General features: G+C 39.7%; 2 protein-coding genes across 4 annotated transcripts in view; both read right to left on the bottom strand.

Annotated features, from left to right (window-relative positions):
• The window catches only part of LOC311051805 (low-density lipoprotein receptor-like), an 83,653-nt gene extending 75,723 nt beyond the window's left edge, over positions 1-7,930 (bottom strand). For all 3 annotated transcript variants that reach the window (XM_084066455.1, XM_084066457.1, XM_084066456.1), the window contains exons 1-3: positions 7,812-7,930; positions 6,940-7,071; positions 1,618-2,019 (exon numbers count right to left, since the gene is read on the bottom strand). In XM_084066455.1, coding sequence (XP_083922581.1) covers positions 1,618-2,019; positions 6,940-7,071; positions 7,812-7,878 — 601 coding nt within the window. In that variant the 5' untranslated portion in view covers positions 7,879-7,930. The remainder of the gene's footprint in view (positions 1-1,617; positions 2,020-6,939; positions 7,072-7,811) is intronic.
• Positions 7,931-10,240: 2,310 nt separating this feature from the next.
• ndufa7 (NADH:ubiquinone oxidoreductase subunit A7) lies at positions 10,241-14,732 on the bottom strand. Its single transcript, XM_084066733.1, has 4 exons — positions 14,636-14,732; positions 13,459-13,508; positions 12,210-12,347; positions 10,241-10,431 (listed from the first exon to the last, which is right to left on the bottom strand). The coding sequence occupies exons 1-4, from the start codon at positions 14,684-14,686 to the stop codon at positions 10,341-10,343; spliced, it is 330 nt and encodes a 109-aa protein (XP_083922859.1). The 5' UTR covers positions 14,687-14,732; the 3' UTR covers positions 10,241-10,340.
• Between the last annotated feature and the right edge of the window lie 1,761 nt (positions 14,733-16,493).

Raw genomic sequence — 16,493 nt, 5'->3', positions numbered from 1 at the left:
GCAGATCTACAAGCTCAAAACGCGTCGCAAGCTTATGGATCTGCTACTTTTGATGCTTTTTGGTGACGCTGTAGTATGATCAAGTAGGGTGTTCATTTACAAAAAAAAACACAAAAAGTTAGATTATGGAGATGAGAGGTTTCTGCCCAACAACAGCGATATATAGCAACAACTGAAATGTCACAGAGGCGTTCCCAGCTTGAAAGGTATAACAACGTATAGGTGTAACAGGTCTAAATGGCTTAATGACACAAACATCTCCAGCATCATGTGTTCCAGGGCCACTCCGACTCGTATTAAAATTGCATGCTCTCAAGGTACTGGACACCACTTTGGATAAAAGCCTCTCCCAGCAGATGGTTAATGGCCAGATCATGAAAAATGTACTTGTGAAGCCACTACACAATCAACATACATTGTGAACAGCCCTCTACTGCCCTCTGCTGCCTAACAGATCAAACAACAATCAATTATTTCTTCTAAAGACATTTTGTTTTTGATGTGAGCCAAAATAATTGTGGGTGTGGATATGGGAAGCTAATAGTTACATTTGACTGAAAACCGAAAAGTGCTAGCGTGATTTTGTGGTGCCACAGATAGAAAACCCATACATTTTTCCCGTAGAGATTTCCAAAAATATTTATATAAATCATTTTAAGGCTGGAACCAAGCCACCCAGGCTCCTAGTGAACCATGACCATAAATCATTTGGTCATATTTTGTTGCCTTGCTCTAAATACATCTATATATATTATATATATATATAAGACGGAGTGCCTTGGAATTATTTTCTATGCAAGTCTGCAGTTCACACCTTTTTGGCAAGCAGTACTTCTTTGGAAACCCTTTTTTGTTCATAAATAAATCACAAAAAAGGGTATTTATTAAATATATAGTACATAATATAATTGAATATTCAAATAGGTTTTGACACAGAATCAAATGTTTTATGGTCACGAATGATTCACCAGGAGCCTGGATGGCTTGGTTCCAGGCTTAAAATAATTTATATAAATATTCTCTATGGGAAAACATTTTTGGGGTGTGGCACCACAAAATGGCCACCACTGCTATGCCCTATTTCACAACTCAAAACGTTGCAGTGAGTTGCTGGCTTCCATTGAAAATGGCTTGCATTATTATAACCCACAGAGTCTATGCGGCGCCATGATTACCGATAGCATAGCACCACAAAAAAACTAAACAAACTAAACATAACAGCAGTCCCTGCTGCAGTAGAATTGCAGAAGACACAGGTGTAACCCTTTCCTTTCATGTTGTCAGTAGCGAAAGGCTAAAATAATAATAATAACATATATTTTTTAAATAGCAGATCTACAAGCTCATAGCGTGTCACTTCGTGCTGCGCTATGAGCTTGTAGATCTGCTGTTTTTTTTTAATCGTGAACAAAATATTTTGAGATGGGGGTCCGTGGCCAAATACGTACCATTTTGGGGGTCCTTGACATGAAAAAGTTTGAGCACCACTGATATAGCAACATAAGTTTTTCAGAAAACTGATTTGTAGAATCGGCTTCAGGTCTCAATAGGTGGAGCCATCGTAGTAAGCCATACATTTGTTTGTTTGTTTGTTTTCTTCCATATTGCATAACTCACCACAGTCGTCTTCATCGCTGCCATCAGAGCAGTCAGAGGAGTGGTCACATCTCCAGGAGTTGGGGACACACTGGCCGTCGCCACACCGGAACTCGGAGGCCAAACATGAGGGGGACGGAGTCTGGGGCGGGGGCGCGGTCGAGTGCGCCGCACACCACAAGTCTCCGCCCTCGTCTCGCCCGTCGGGGCAGTCCGGCCTCCCGTCGCACAGCTTGGCTCCGGGCAGGCAGGGGGCGCCGTCGGGTCCGCATGAGATGAAGAACGAAGAGGAGGAGGTGCAGTTGTGACAGGAGGCCTCGTCGCTGCCGTCGCCGCAGTGGTCCAGTCCGTCGCAGAGGAGGCGGGGCGAGACGCAGCGGCGGTTGTGACAGGGAAACTCATCCTTCTTACATCGCAGACGAGCTGGGGAGGAAAACACAGCTGCTGTCAATTTATTAACATTTATGCTGAATTCACACCAGCTTCCACATTCTGAGAAAGCTTTCAAATTGGCCTCATGGTGGCTTTCCCTGGATTCCTTGGATCATGATGCAAATTCCCACATACACATCATCTCTGAAGTCATGTGATCAAGATGTATCAGGAACATTACCATTAGCTCTGGAGACTGGCAGGTTTAATGCCACTCCAGAGGAAGAGAGATACTGTTTGTTTTGTGAACTTGGTGAAATTGAAAGTGAGGTACACTTTTTGTTTTATTGCTCTAAATATGATGATATAAGAGAGGTATTTGTTAGTAAGATGTCTTCTATTTGTGGAAATTTCTATTTGTGGAAATTTCCTTGAGTTAGATGATTATGAAAAACTTGAGATATGTTTTGTTAATGGAGCTTTTGTTGTGGCAGATTGTATTTGTCAAGCTTGGGAGAGATGACAGAACACTGAGATGTAATTGAATGTATTACCTGAATATATTGTAAAACATGTTGTAAGTGTAAAATGGTGTCTTATAAACCCATGAGGGTTGGGCACTTTGTGTGCAGGACAGAAATAAAATTATCTATCTATCTATCACACTGAGAGTGTACAAATGGGTCCATTTCTACACTTAGTTACGGACCCATAATGGTCCATTTGGTTCCTAACTATCAATCATTTATCTGGGGTCCCCCTGGAACTCTCTCAAGGACCACTGGCGGTCCCCGGAACCCATATTGAGAACCAGTGATCTATGACGTCTTTCCTGCTGTGGCAGGAGGCGGAGCCAGCAAAACAGCAGTGAGGCAAGGGTGAGAAAAGTTCAACTTTGCTGCTGTGGCAAGGCAGAGTGGCAGCCAACCACAACTGTGCTGTTGTCTATGAAACAGCGTGAAAGACGCCCCATATTATCCATTTCCTAAACAATTAGCACAATATGTAAAATCATGATGTTTTCGTCTTAACCCATGTTCCCTCTGTTCTGGGGGTCCGTGGCCAAATACATATAATTTTGGGGGTCCTTGACATGACAATGTTTGAGCACCACTGATATAGAAACATACGTTTTTCAGAAAACTGTTAGGATTTAAAAGACATTTGTAGAATGGGCCTCAGGTCTGAATGGGTTAAAAGGTTTGGTTGTGGCCTCCGAGAACTTAGGCTCAATGTAGCCTGACAGCGCATCGCGGGTTCGAGTCCCGTTCCCGACACACTTTTCTTCATGTCTCTCCCCATCTCTCTCTCTCCCCGTTTCCTGTCCATATCCACTATAAATAAAAACCCAAGTTTGGTTGTTAGCGTCTGCCTGAGGAGTAATGCAGATAAACAGCAGCCAGTGGTACATGCAGTACTTAAACTCATCTCCTCCTCTTCCTACAGTAGACCTCTCCCCATGTTCCTTCTCACTGCTTTTACACAGTTACACCTCCCACCCCCCAAGAATGCGCACACACACACACACACACACACACACACACAGAAAGGATCAATGATGCGTACACTATACAGGCCAAGCTTATAGATCGCCTATTTTCGTTGCACGACATCGGTGCCCCACTAAATATAAATGATCCTTTAGAGTGGGGGTCTTCAACAGGGGGTCCGGGACCCCTAGGGGGTCCTCAGAGTTACTACAGGGGGGCCACCAAATGTTTGTGTGATGGGAACCTTTTTTCTGAGGGGAACATTAGCCGAAAATAGACGATCTATAAGCCCACAACAACTCGCAGCGCAAGGCGGTGTGGGCTTGTAGATTGGCTATTTTCTGCAAAGAGGTTTGGTGTAGGGGGAAAAAGAGCAGCCCAAGTACAAGTTTTCTAAGTAAGTATTGAGGGTTTAAGTGGTTAACTGTCTGAAAATACACATTAACATGAAACGTTACACAATGATAGTACTGTCAAACAAGTCTATGAAAAAGTGTAATCTGCAACACAACTTTATACAGTATGTAGTGGGGGGTCCCTGCTTCATCTCTTTCACAGCTAAGACGTTGAAAAAAACGTTGACAACCCCTGCTATAGAGAAAGCCAAGAGTTAGCCAACTGAAAGACATGCCGGACTCTATGGAATCCAAGTGAATGAAATCAGTCATGACGACTGAGACCTTTAATCCATGTACCCATGAAGGCTCTGTACGCCTACATGTCTGCAGAAACAGGAGAGCCCGTCTCCTGTTTCTGAAGCGTGAGACGCTGGAACAAGCTTGTACGAGTACATCAACATGGATATGACGCTAGTATGTCACAGGGCCTTACCCTCAATCCAACCCTGGATGCTGACTGAGTGCCAAGGAGGGAGGCACTGGGTCCCATTTCTATAGTCTTTGGTAGGACTCGGCTAGGGATCGAACCGCCGACCTCAGGGTGAACACTCTTAACAACAAGGCCGCTGAGCTCAAGGACACAGGGTATATGTCTTATTCACCAGATTTACCCAGTCAGGATTCAAACCAAAAACATTACAAACCAGACAGTACTGGGACATGCTGCTTGTGCACAGCAGGCCGTAGAAAACAAATAACTCCGGAATTCAGGACTGTGATCCTAAATGACGGATTATAAAACTTATACAAAGGCATTCTTTAACATGGCAGAATGAGTGAGCCAAGAAATTAATGCAGTATTAAACTCATTATTTACAGTAAACAATTAAGCCTGTTTAAAAGTTTATTTGAAGAGCACATTTCAACAACAAGGCAATTCAAAGTTCTCACATAAAACAAACATTAAGACACAAAGCATTAACCACTTTCGACCTGGCATCCCTATTTTGGGCACATCAATATTGGTGAAATCTTTCAAAAATATTCAGAATGTTTCAAAATTGTCCCAAAAATCTCACAACTTTCAATACTTTCGAAGATATTTAAAATAGCCGATCTACAAGCATACGACACGTTGTGAGCTTGTAAATCGGAAGTGGTTGAGAGAGTGAAAAAAACACACACATTATAAAAGGAAATTTGAATATTACCCTCAGGGTTCCTTGGTGGGGGGTTCAAATGGTACAGATACAGATCTAGTAACTCTGAGAGTGTACAAATGGAACCAAGTGGACCCTTACAGGTCAATTTGGTTGCATTTGTACACTCTCAGGGTTATGGGGGGTCCTTGAAGTTTAAAAGTTTGAGAATCAATGATATAGAGAATGTCAGTGGAACTGCGTTGCTATGGAACATTCTGGTTCTAAGTTAATTTCCTGTCAGCTATGGAGTTCACACCACAAACACCACAACAGGAAATCAACATGGACCCATTTACAATATTTAAGTTGTGTGTGAAATGGTCTAATGTATTCTGTGTTCCATTTCATTGCGAAGGAATTCTATTAAAAAAAAATGTGACGGGCATTCATGTTATTAATATTATTATTAAGGTTGAGCAATGTTTTGTCTTGAGCGTAGCGAAGCTTTTAAAGGAGTAGTTCACCCCAAAAAAAAACATATTTTCTATCAATTACACACCCCATGAAGCCTTGAATTCATGGATTTGTTTCGTTTTTTGTCGCATTCCTAAGCCTATAATTTGGTGACCCGGTGTATTTCCGGTAGGAGACACAAAGAGTCTACTTTGTGTCTCCTACCGGATACATTAGCATCTTTCTGCCGGCAATCAAATTATTGGCTTAGGAATGCGACAAAACAAAAAAGAAATCCATGAATTCAAGGCTTTGTGGGGTGTGCAATTGATAGAAAATAAGTCATTTTTTGGGTGAACTACTCCATGTACTCCATGTCATTTGTACTGTGAAAGTACAAATGACATGTTCTGATTGCTGGCAAATCTTATTTTTTTCTCGAATACCATCTTTAGGACTGACTGATCACACTGTTATTTGCAAGGGATCAGATCAGATGTGTGTATTCATTTCAGACATTGCCAAAATGGTGAATTTTGCAAAGATAGCGGAAATAGATGCGTTTTTAAATCAACCATTTTCAGTAAGTGATACGTAGGACTAAATCAGGCCCAAGTGTCCAGACTGAGACATCACATGCTGAATCAGCTTGTTTTTTGCTGTTCAGAATCTGGACAGGCCAAAAAATATATTTGTGCTGGCAGCGTGAACATAGCCTAATGTAAATACAATTAGGCTAGAGGGAAATCATAGCGGTCGGATGTAGTATAGAGACCTGGGGGTCCCAAGTCAACTAAGTATATAGGGTTTAAGGGGCTAAACATCCGTTTGTACATCGATCGATAGGAGTTGTGCCCGCTACACCACTCATCAGATCTGTCAATAAAGAGAACGGCAAAAGCAGAGTTCTCCGAAACAGCACCACAACAGCTGTCTATAGGCGCCACCATCACGGTATCATTGGTCACGCCAGTCGGTGTGACCAATTAGACATGTCTGTAAATTATATATAGCTCCTGTACCATTAATGTATCACTTGCACTGTAGCGGCACAGTACACTGTACACCTTGTACTGCTGGGTTTTCTATCCTACCAGGAACTCACAAAATATTTACTTTATAAAATAATCACCAGTAATACCCCTATATAATATCTAAGTGGGAAAATGCAAATAATAGAACAGCTAGAACAGTCAGTTAAAAGAATGACATCACCTTACTGTAATGAAGCCTTTATATATTACGATATCCAAAATACAATATATCTATCTAGTATATCATGATATTGATATTGTCAAGCCCTTGATGAAGCATGGATCAGCCTTTACTAACTATACAAAGTGCATGTGTGAAGCATCATGGTTTGTGTCACTGCCGATGGGAATTCCATTAAAGAAAATGTAAGCTGCAAGACTGGCAGCAAGCCCGGAATTCATCCAGAGATTACAGAAATCAGGTCAGAACGTGTCTACTGGTGTTTGGCACCCAACCAGCCAATTCAATAAGATTGATAGATCGATTGATTGTTGACAGTATACTCATACTCACAACAGTGGAGCTCATCAGAAGCATCCTGGCAGTCAGGTTCTCCATCACACACCCTGAGCCCAGGGACAAACTGCCCACTGTCACATCTGAAGTGGGACTGCCGGTCAGCTGGCAGAGAGTGCCCTAAAACATCTAGTTTAAAATAAACAAACACAAATGTATTAGCCCCAAATCTATCAGATAGATAGATAGATAGATAGATAGATAGATAGATAGATAGAAGCCTTGGATCAAGACTATCAGATGTATTTTATCGAATCTGACTTTCACTTTCGTATCTGCAAATGTCAGAATCGATCAAATACATCTATGATAGTCTTGATCATCAAGACAGACAGACAGACATTTAATTTTCATGCAAGGTAATAATGTAGCAAATACTCTCTTAAAGCTATAGCTTTAACTTTTTAACACTTTTTGTTTTATTAAACAATGTATCACTTTAGCACATTTAGAGAGAGGGTCATTCATTTAATTTGATTGCGAGACAGAGAAACATCCATTAATTAAACAGTTTGAACGATTGTATAGCGTCACTGTCACTTCCCTTCATCAGTGTTCATTCATTGAAGTCCTCTCATATTTTCGTGCACGTTGTTATAACAAGTACTCAGGCACGCTCTTAAAGCTAGTCTCTGGCACGTGAAGTTGAGTCAATTGGAATTAAATAAACCAATGTATTATTTGAGAAAAACACATTATAGAACGTAATAGTTTGACATGATGACAAACCGGTTACAATGTAACAGCAGTTGCAACTGCTGTTACATTGTAACCGTTTTGCTCCCGTGCATCGTCAACAACCACAACAAAACACCAAGACGTGCAGCATATGAATACCTAGCCATGCATAATATAGATACTAGTCTTACCACAGACATTTAGACAGGTTATTAATACAAGAATGTGGAGATAATAAAATCCTCCAAGGTGTCCCATGCTCAGTTCTCAGCCCGGCGCGTTAATATGACGTAGGATAGTGTTCTGTCAATGCACTTTATTTAAGTGAAGTTGTGTGATGACGCAATGACAAGTATCACGTGTGTTCTGTATCGTTTCATCATATGTAATGTGTAATGTTGGGTTCACAGGGACATCAGTCGGTTTCTACAGTGGGTGAGACCAGACGGTAACATGATATCACCCCTGCACTGTCCTTGAAATATGATGTCCACCTCCTGTAGTGATTGGTGACACATGACACGTGTGTTTTCTTAAAGGACTGTTGACCATAAAAACAAAATACTGAGGAGAGCCAGTGGCCAGTGGTTCTCAAACATTTTCATGTCAAGGACCCACAAATGTATATGTATTTGGCTGTGGAAATGTTTGGTGCCCCAGAAGAGAAGATTTATGTAAAAATATATATATATATATATTCAAGCATATTGTCACATTCTTTCCAAAATAGCAGCTGTACAAGCCACAATAAGTACACAACAAAATAGTTGCATTTGGTATCAATATTGAGCAAAGTGTCCTGATAAGCAGTGACCATGGTGTATATAAGATATATTGATACACCTTACGTGACCAGGAGGAGATATGATTCATAACATATATAGAAAAGAATAGAAAGTAACATGATGTGAATAAGTACATAACAAAACAAAAGTTGCATCTAGGTATAGATGTTGGCCAAACAGTGTCCTGCTAAAGCAGTGACCATGCTGACACAAGTATATCATGTTTCTTTTTATTCTTAATCTTTTCTATATCTGTTATGAATCATATCCCCTCCTCCTGTGTGAGGGGACCAGTACAATAATATTATCTGTGTTTAATCAACTTGTGGTGTGATAATACCTGGTGTCATCTTGTTCTTAGAGCTCACACTGCTTGTTCAGAGCCATGGTTCTCAAAGTGAAGTCCAGGGACCCCTAGGGTTCCTTGAGTGGGTTCCAGAGCCTCAGCTAAATGATTGATACTGAGGAACCAAATTGACGCTTACTGGTCTGTAAGGATCTGGGGTTCCAAACAGGGGGTCCTTGAAATGTAAGATGAAGAGTTGCTGATTTAGAGGAATACTTCAAACTGAATCATCACTCACCACCACCCATAATAAAGGTTTGCAGTATTCCTAGGACCACAACGACGAGAGTCTATTCAATTCACAACAGTCATTTATCTGGGGACCCCATGGAACCCACTTAAGGACCCCTGGGGGTCCCAACCCAGACCCCATGATAAGAACTGCTGTGAAGCTCAGCTGATAAAAACATAGAAGCCCATATTCAAGGTTCATTGGATTGTGATATGAAACAGAATATTTCAATTCATAGCACAAAAATGACATGAAATAATTGAGATACCGGGATTATTTTTCATAACCCAATCAATAATTAACTTGTCTACAGTACCTGGCTGAAATCCAGAAAGTCAAACTTTGATACCCGGTTCCTGACTGCCCCATATGAACTGATAATTAATCATATCATGTATTTTTATTACATCATCATATAGCCACTTTCCAAAAAAAATAACATTAATGGCAACTAGCAACGAAATGAAATGTTGTTGACTTGATTGAAATGCTGTGGTTCTGACAGAATAGTTTGAGTATCCATTTCACAGTGGTTTACATCAGTGGTTCTTAAACTTTTAAGAATCCCCAGATAAATATGTATTTCTCTGCAGACCCCCATCAGAAAATATTTTTTTGCCAGGGACCAGGTTGTCAATGTTACAAAAACACTCCACAATTATTGTATTTTTTTCAAGATTTTTTAAAAACAGCCAATGTAAATACAGTAGGCTTGTGGTTAAACTGATCTTGATTCTAGTAAGCAAATTTAGCTGGGGACCCCCTGGAAACCCCTCAAGGAGCCCTGGACCCCATTTTGAGTACCACTGGTTTACATGACAAAACACTTTAATGCAAAGCACACTGAGTTTACTTTGACTTAAGTTTATCATACATACCGTCGTGCGCTCAAGCTCACAACACATCGCATTACACAGTGATGCATTGTGAGCTTGTAGATCTGCTATTGTTTTAGCTATTTTCAGTACATTTTTGCCTGGATTCACACAGGATTGATAGTAGTTAACCCATTAAAACTGGGAAAGCATCCGTCTCATTTTAGATTTTATACGTTGGCTATTCAAAAATAGCAGATATACAATATACGAATCTGCTATTTTTGAACTTTTTTTTAAAATCTTGAAAGTGTGAGAACTACTGATTTAGAAGGCATTTGTAGAATCAGCCTCAGGTCTTAATGGGTTAAAGGTGCTACACATACAATTGACCTGACTGGGCAAACAGTGAAAATAAAAACTTACAAATTAATGCAATTCGTTTTTACACATAACATACTTTATTAACATTTTATGATACAAGATTACACCAAAACCTACTATGCTGACTATAATAGGTCTGTCTTTGATGGTATTGCTGTTCAGAGGTATGGCTGGTCCGTGGAGAGCGTTGGTTCCTTGTACACAGAACCAGGAGTCACTGCTCTTTTCGCTGGGACTTCAGGAGCTTCACTGAGAGAGAGAGAGATAATAACGTTTAACAAATATACTCTAATTTTAATTGAAAAAGTAGAAAAACACAAAGTCTGAGTTATTCTTGGTTGTGAATCGTGTCTCGCATCGTGTAGGGCTGTCACGATTACAAAATTAACTCATTGACTGCCAATGACTTTTCTCGTATTTTTTTATTTTCCGCAGCCTGTGAATGATTATGATGATGATGAAGAGTCCACCCAGAAATCATGTGATCACAACAATATGAAGCTCGTTTCGTTTATTGTTATAGGATTTATAAAAGTAACATTTTCTCTGCTTTCTGTTGTTTTTGGCAAATATAAGCCACATTCAACTGCCCATAACTATGGAATGGATTATCCCGACGGTTGATCGTAATATTCTATTATTTTTTCAAAGGTTAGTAAAAACGCTCAAAATGTTTCAACTCAGTCAGTTAAAGAGTTAAGTTAAAGATTAATTGTCATGCAAATAATTGCGATTAACGATTGAATTGTGTTTTGGGCATTGGAACGTAATGAATAAAAAGTTTGCCTTTTAGGCCACGTAATCAAAAATTGCACAGGGCAGATTATTATGACAAATAACTTAAATATACAAATAAATGATTGACATATTTAATAATTCTATACTTTGAGAAAAAAATAATAATGGCAGAAATAGCTGATCTACAAGCTTGTAAGCTTGTAGATCTGCTATTTCTGCTTTTTTAATATTCAAATTTTTTCAACATGGAAACAATATTACAAAATAAAAATCAGTTTAATTATCTCAAATAATTGCGATTAGACGATTATGTAGTAACTGTGACAGGCCTACCGACCACAAGCATAAATAAGGTATTAAAGGGATAGTTCACCCCCAAAATGACCGTCTCAATGGGGTGACTAATCGATAGAAAAGTCATTTTGGGGGTAAACTATCCCTTTAAATACTTTACACACCGTGGGCGGTGATGAATAAACAATACAAAAAAAGCCGGCGAGTATTTTGCATCAAACCTACAGTACTGTATATAGTTAGTTAGTTGATGCTTCTTTCATGCAGGTTGGTTGATACCTTTATTTGTGGTAGAAAATCAACCTCGCTCCCAATACAAATTACGCTGCTTTATTGCCACGTAATATTCACACCTCCCCTCCTCACATCAGCTCTATGAAGGTATAGTGATCTTTGTATTTGTTTTTTGTAACAAACACTCTCTAGCAATGATTGCTATGGGAATATTGAGCTATTTAACACTTATTTTAACGAACATATCTTGACAGGTAACATTCAATATTACCTAAAATATTAACATAATGACCAAAAAAAGCATGCATTAGAACAATATCAGTCACCAGAACCAGGGACGTGCGTTTTCAATTCTAGTCTAAAGTGGTAAAGGTGGAGTTTGAAGTTGAAAAGGCTTACTGTATATACAGTAAGAGGGGCGTCTGATCAAATGAATATCAATCTAAGTCTAAATATTGAATCAAGCCACTCTGGGGTGTAAAAAAACAGCAGAGTAGACATTAAAATGACCCCAGAAGTGTTTCTAAAATGAAATACCGCTTTAACCCATTAAAACCAGAAAAGTATCTGTGTCATTTTAGATTTTAACGTTGGCTATTAAAAAATAGCAGATATACAAGTGCACAGCGTGGCACGGCTGTGAGCATATTTTTGAACATTTAAAGAATCTTAGAAGTGTGAGATTTTTGTACTGATTTAGAAGGCATTTGTAGAATTGACCTCAGGTCTTAATGGGTTAAGTGGTTCTTCCAGAACAGTACCTTCCAGCAGGGAGGGCTTTCTGTGCAGACATGATCACTGTGGCAGGAACAGCCTCCCTGCGTCCGTCTCTGGTGTAGTAGTAGTTGTCTGAAAACTTATGGCTCGGCCCCACGGGCAGTTTGGGAGGTGGCTGGGTCCTTAAAAGACAGGGCAACACATCATTCCAACCACTCGAACCCTTGCACCCCTATTCTGAGGGAGAACATTCGTCCACAAATAGCCGACCTACAAGCTTACAACGTGTGAGCTTGTAGATTGAGTATTTTCGTCAAAGGGATTTGGTGCAGAGGGACCAAAGGAGTGGTCCAAGTATAAAGCCTGGGGGGATCCCCGTCAAATGTAAGGTTTAAGTTGATTTAAATGCTGGAAATTCAACTAATATGAAAAAGAAAGAAAAAACAGTAGGCCTATGTCATTACATTTTAATTAAACAGGCAGTTAGGGTGCTGGCTGGCTGGGTCTTTAACAAGCAAAAAGGAAATCAGAATTGGCTACGCAGCGCCCCCCTGGTGCAACACACAGTTACTGAACAGTCCATGATCGGCATCAACCTAGTTGTTGTGACTTCATGGATCTGTGAGATGTTCAATACATTCTATGAAGACTGGGATCAACACATTTTGCACATTTCTGATCCGGTCTACTCTAGAGCAAATATCATCAGGCGGCGGAAACTAAAGTGGATTTCGATATAGACTGTGTTCTTTCAAATTGATTCCCTTGGCACAGAGACGTCATCATTTTGGGGCCTACCCATAAACCTGTGCGGGTTAGATCTAAAATAAAATAAAATAATAATAAATGTGAGGGTCCGTTTTATTCTAACTAACTTATAATTGTGTTTCCTTTGCTTGATGTTTTGTGTAAAACACATTGAATTGCCGTGTTGTTGAAATGTGCTATACAAATAAAACTGCTACTGGTGAGACTAGGCTACTCGATTCAGCATTCATGTCGGGGAGCGATAACATTGCGGTGCCCAAACGGTATAACCGGATATTAGGGAATAGGCGTAGTAGCCTAGAATGGATCACACTAGTCTGTTTGGAACGAAAACCAGGCTTTCCGCAGTGTGGAAAGATGGCTATTTTTGGCGAATGCTCCCCTCAGAATAAAAATGCTGGGGTTCAACTGTAAAATCTAAACTTAAATGACAGAGAGAAGAGTAATACTATCAAACTGCATATTAAACGAGGGGTCCTTGAAATTAATAGGGCTGACTTGAGAATCTACTATAGGTATTCTTACCTATTAACTATCTCTCCGTATCGTAGCTGAAGCTTCGCTTGAAGGTCGTGCTGAAAGGAAAGACGAAAGGATGGATTAGATTAGTGGTTCTCGAAGTGGGCTCTGGGGATCCCCCCCCCCCCCAGGGGTCCTTGAGGGGCTTCCAGGGGGTCCCCAGCCAAATGATTTATAGTTATGAACTAAATGGACCCTACAGGTCTGTAACTGGAAGCATTTGGTTCCATTTGTACACTCTCCAAGTTAAATTAACACTAACTGATTCTAGATTGGGGTCCCACCAGAGATTTAAATAAAAAGAAATAGCATCAAACTGGTGGTTCTTGAAATTGTAAAGGCCGAAAATCAGTGGATAATTTAACACGTGTAATTAATAAGTTTAGTACCACTAAAGTCAAAACAAAAAGTGTATCAACATTAGAGTAAATAAGCAGTCTTGACTATAAACTGTGTAACTTAATGGTATCTTTACTGTAGCTCTAGCCTTAATACAATATACAAGACTGATCCAATGTAGCCGAATCCAAGACATGATCCAAGACGGTCATCTGTCATGACCGTCATGGATGAACTTCAACATAGTGTTTGCACTTTCTCCCCATTTGGCCCGTAAATCTACATAAACGTCCAGATTTCAAATATAAAGTACTTACCCCATGGCCACGGATGTTATAATTCTGTACGGGCCCTCAGAAGTACCCGTATCTTCCGTATTGTTCAATACAAAATAATTTTAATCCGATCGGTGGCCATTTTCTCATAGAGTTATAATGTATCAGAGTGCAATACACCTCCGAACCAATAGGGTCGCGTAGTTGAAAGCCTATGGAGAAAATGGCCAACTATCGGATTAAAATGCTTTTTATTGAATAATACGGAAGATACGGGTACTTCTGAGGGAACGTACATAATTGTAACATCCATGGCCATGAGGTTAGCTCTTTATATTTTAGATCTGAACGTTTATGTAGATTTACGGGGCAAATGTTGAAGTTCATCCATGTCATATAATATATGACAGTCATGTATCTTGACAGATCCAAGGCTACTTTAGCTCATGGGTTGGGTTTGACCGTTTGAAATCCCCCCTTGTACAAGCTAATATATAAAAAATGTATATTCAAAACAACTCTAGTCTTGAGGTTTTAAGTGTGTCTTATTTGTAAATAAAATATCTTACCCCGGACAATAAGTTTCGGAGCCTCTGAATGATTTTAGTAGCAGACGCCATTGCTGCTGTTGTTGTGTGAAGGACACAGCTTTGCTGCTTCCGTAGTGTTAAAACAGCTTTCTCAGCACATTACTGACCCCTGGCGGTCAGGAGTATAATAGCTACATCAAGAAGAACATTGGGACAATGGTTCTCTAGTCAGGGGTCTGGGGACCCTCCAGGGTCCCTGCTGGCTGCTGGGGGGTTCAGGGGTGCCTAGCAAAATGTGTTGATTTAGCATTCAAATCAGTTTAAGCAGTTTAACACTACAGATATTGGCTATTTGAAAATAGCCAATATACAAGTTATTTGCTATTTTCAAAACATTGTGACAAAATGTGGGTGGAAATATATATATTTTTAAACAACACAAATCTTGTATGGGGGTTCCTGGCACAAAATCTTTTTCAGATGGGGTCTCCAATCATATACCCCAGGGGTACATAGATCGTTCTAGGCGGTACATGAAATACAGTATATCTGTGATATTGATATACCATCCCAAATTGTTGAATAACATTTCCAAAAATACCCTGGTCTCATTTCCAAGAATAAATGCATGTGTATGTAATGCAAGGAAAAATATGCATAGAGTATTATAGGCTACAAAATAACAGACAGTGTGTGAATGGATTGAGTGCATGCAGGCATACAGTAGGGAAAAGGGAATACCAAAACGGCCCAAAACACAGTCACCCAGTGGCAAATGCACTGTCATTTCACTCTCTCATCTCTCTTGCACTCACGCACGCATGCAAGCACGCACACATAGTGTAACCTTGCATCAGCTGCTGACCTTAATAACTACTTTAAGTAGTAGAAGTAGGGGAGCACAAACATGTTGTGAGCTTAGATCTGCTATTTTTGGCTAATGTTCCAGGGATCAATCGGTTATAATTAAACCTATTTTTTTAAGTGCTGCGCTCACCCTCCACTACACCCCTGCTTGTAGGGGTTTTCAACTGATTTTGACCAAGGGACCACCATCCTGACTAAGAGCAACCTGGGGACCACCACTATTGTGCGTGGTGGGTCCATCATAGACCCACCCCACACAATAGTGGTGGGGGGTTCATGCACCACAGGGAGCTGGAGAAAATAGCCATAATATAATATCTAATAAATTACAGTGATTTTGTTTGAATATGATGGAACATGATTAAGGATTACTGTGATTATGGTAAGCTCACATTTCATATAATATCACACATACAATACAGTAAGAAATGTAAGTTATTCAAAGTTTTTAAATATATATATTTTTATTTTTATTTTATTTTTTTATGCATGGCCAGGGACCATCTGCAATACGACCACCGGTTGAAAACCCCTTTAGATAGATAAAATGTGCCTAAAGCATCTGTGTCATTTTAGATTTTAGGGTTGGCTATTCAAAAATAGCAGATATACAAGCTCACAGCGCACAAAGCTTAGCTTGTATATCTGCTATTTTTGAACATTTTTGAAAAATCTTGAAAGTGTTTCGAGGTCCTTGGCACAAAAAAAGTTAGAGAACTACTGATTTAGAAGGCATTTGTAGAATCGACAGGTTAAATGGGTTAATCCCAAACCATATGTTTACAAACCACTGACACAGAGAAAGAAATACTTTACCGTGTAGAATTTAGATGGATGGTAAACTAATAATTAGCAAATATCTTTGCCGAAAATAGCAGATCTACAAACTAAACTCGCATAGCGGTTGCAATGCATTGTGAGTTTATAGATTTTACATTTTCTGCAAATGTTCCCCCCAGAATAGGGATGCTAGGGTTTAAGTGGTTAACATGGAATGACGTAGAAGAAAATGATTGTTCAAACGACTATG

The sequence above is a fragment of the Gymnoscopelus microlampas genome (genome assembly GCF_963454915.1).
Source record: "Gymnoscopelus microlampas genome assembly, chromosome: 9".
Taxonomy (NCBI): Eukaryota; Metazoa; Chordata; class Actinopteri; order Myctophiformes; family Myctophidae; genus Gymnoscopelus; species Gymnoscopelus microlampas.
This window is presented reverse-complemented; position numbering and strand designations above follow the sequence as displayed.

Bases quoted from the DNA above. Each gene is read 5' to 3' on its own strand.
- ndufa7 (XM_084066733.1), bottom strand. From the start codon at position 14,686: ATGGCGTCTGCTACTAAAATCATTCAGAGGCTCCGAAACTTATTGTCC. The intron at 12,348-13,458 runs GTAAGAATACCT...CTGTCTTTTAAG, and splicing joins TACGGAGAGATAGTTAATAG to GACCCAGCCACCTCCCAAAC. The intron at 10,432-12,209 runs GTACTGTTCTGG...TCTCTCTCTCAG, and splicing joins AAAGCCCTCCCTGCTGGAAG to TGAAGCTCCTGAAGTCCCAG.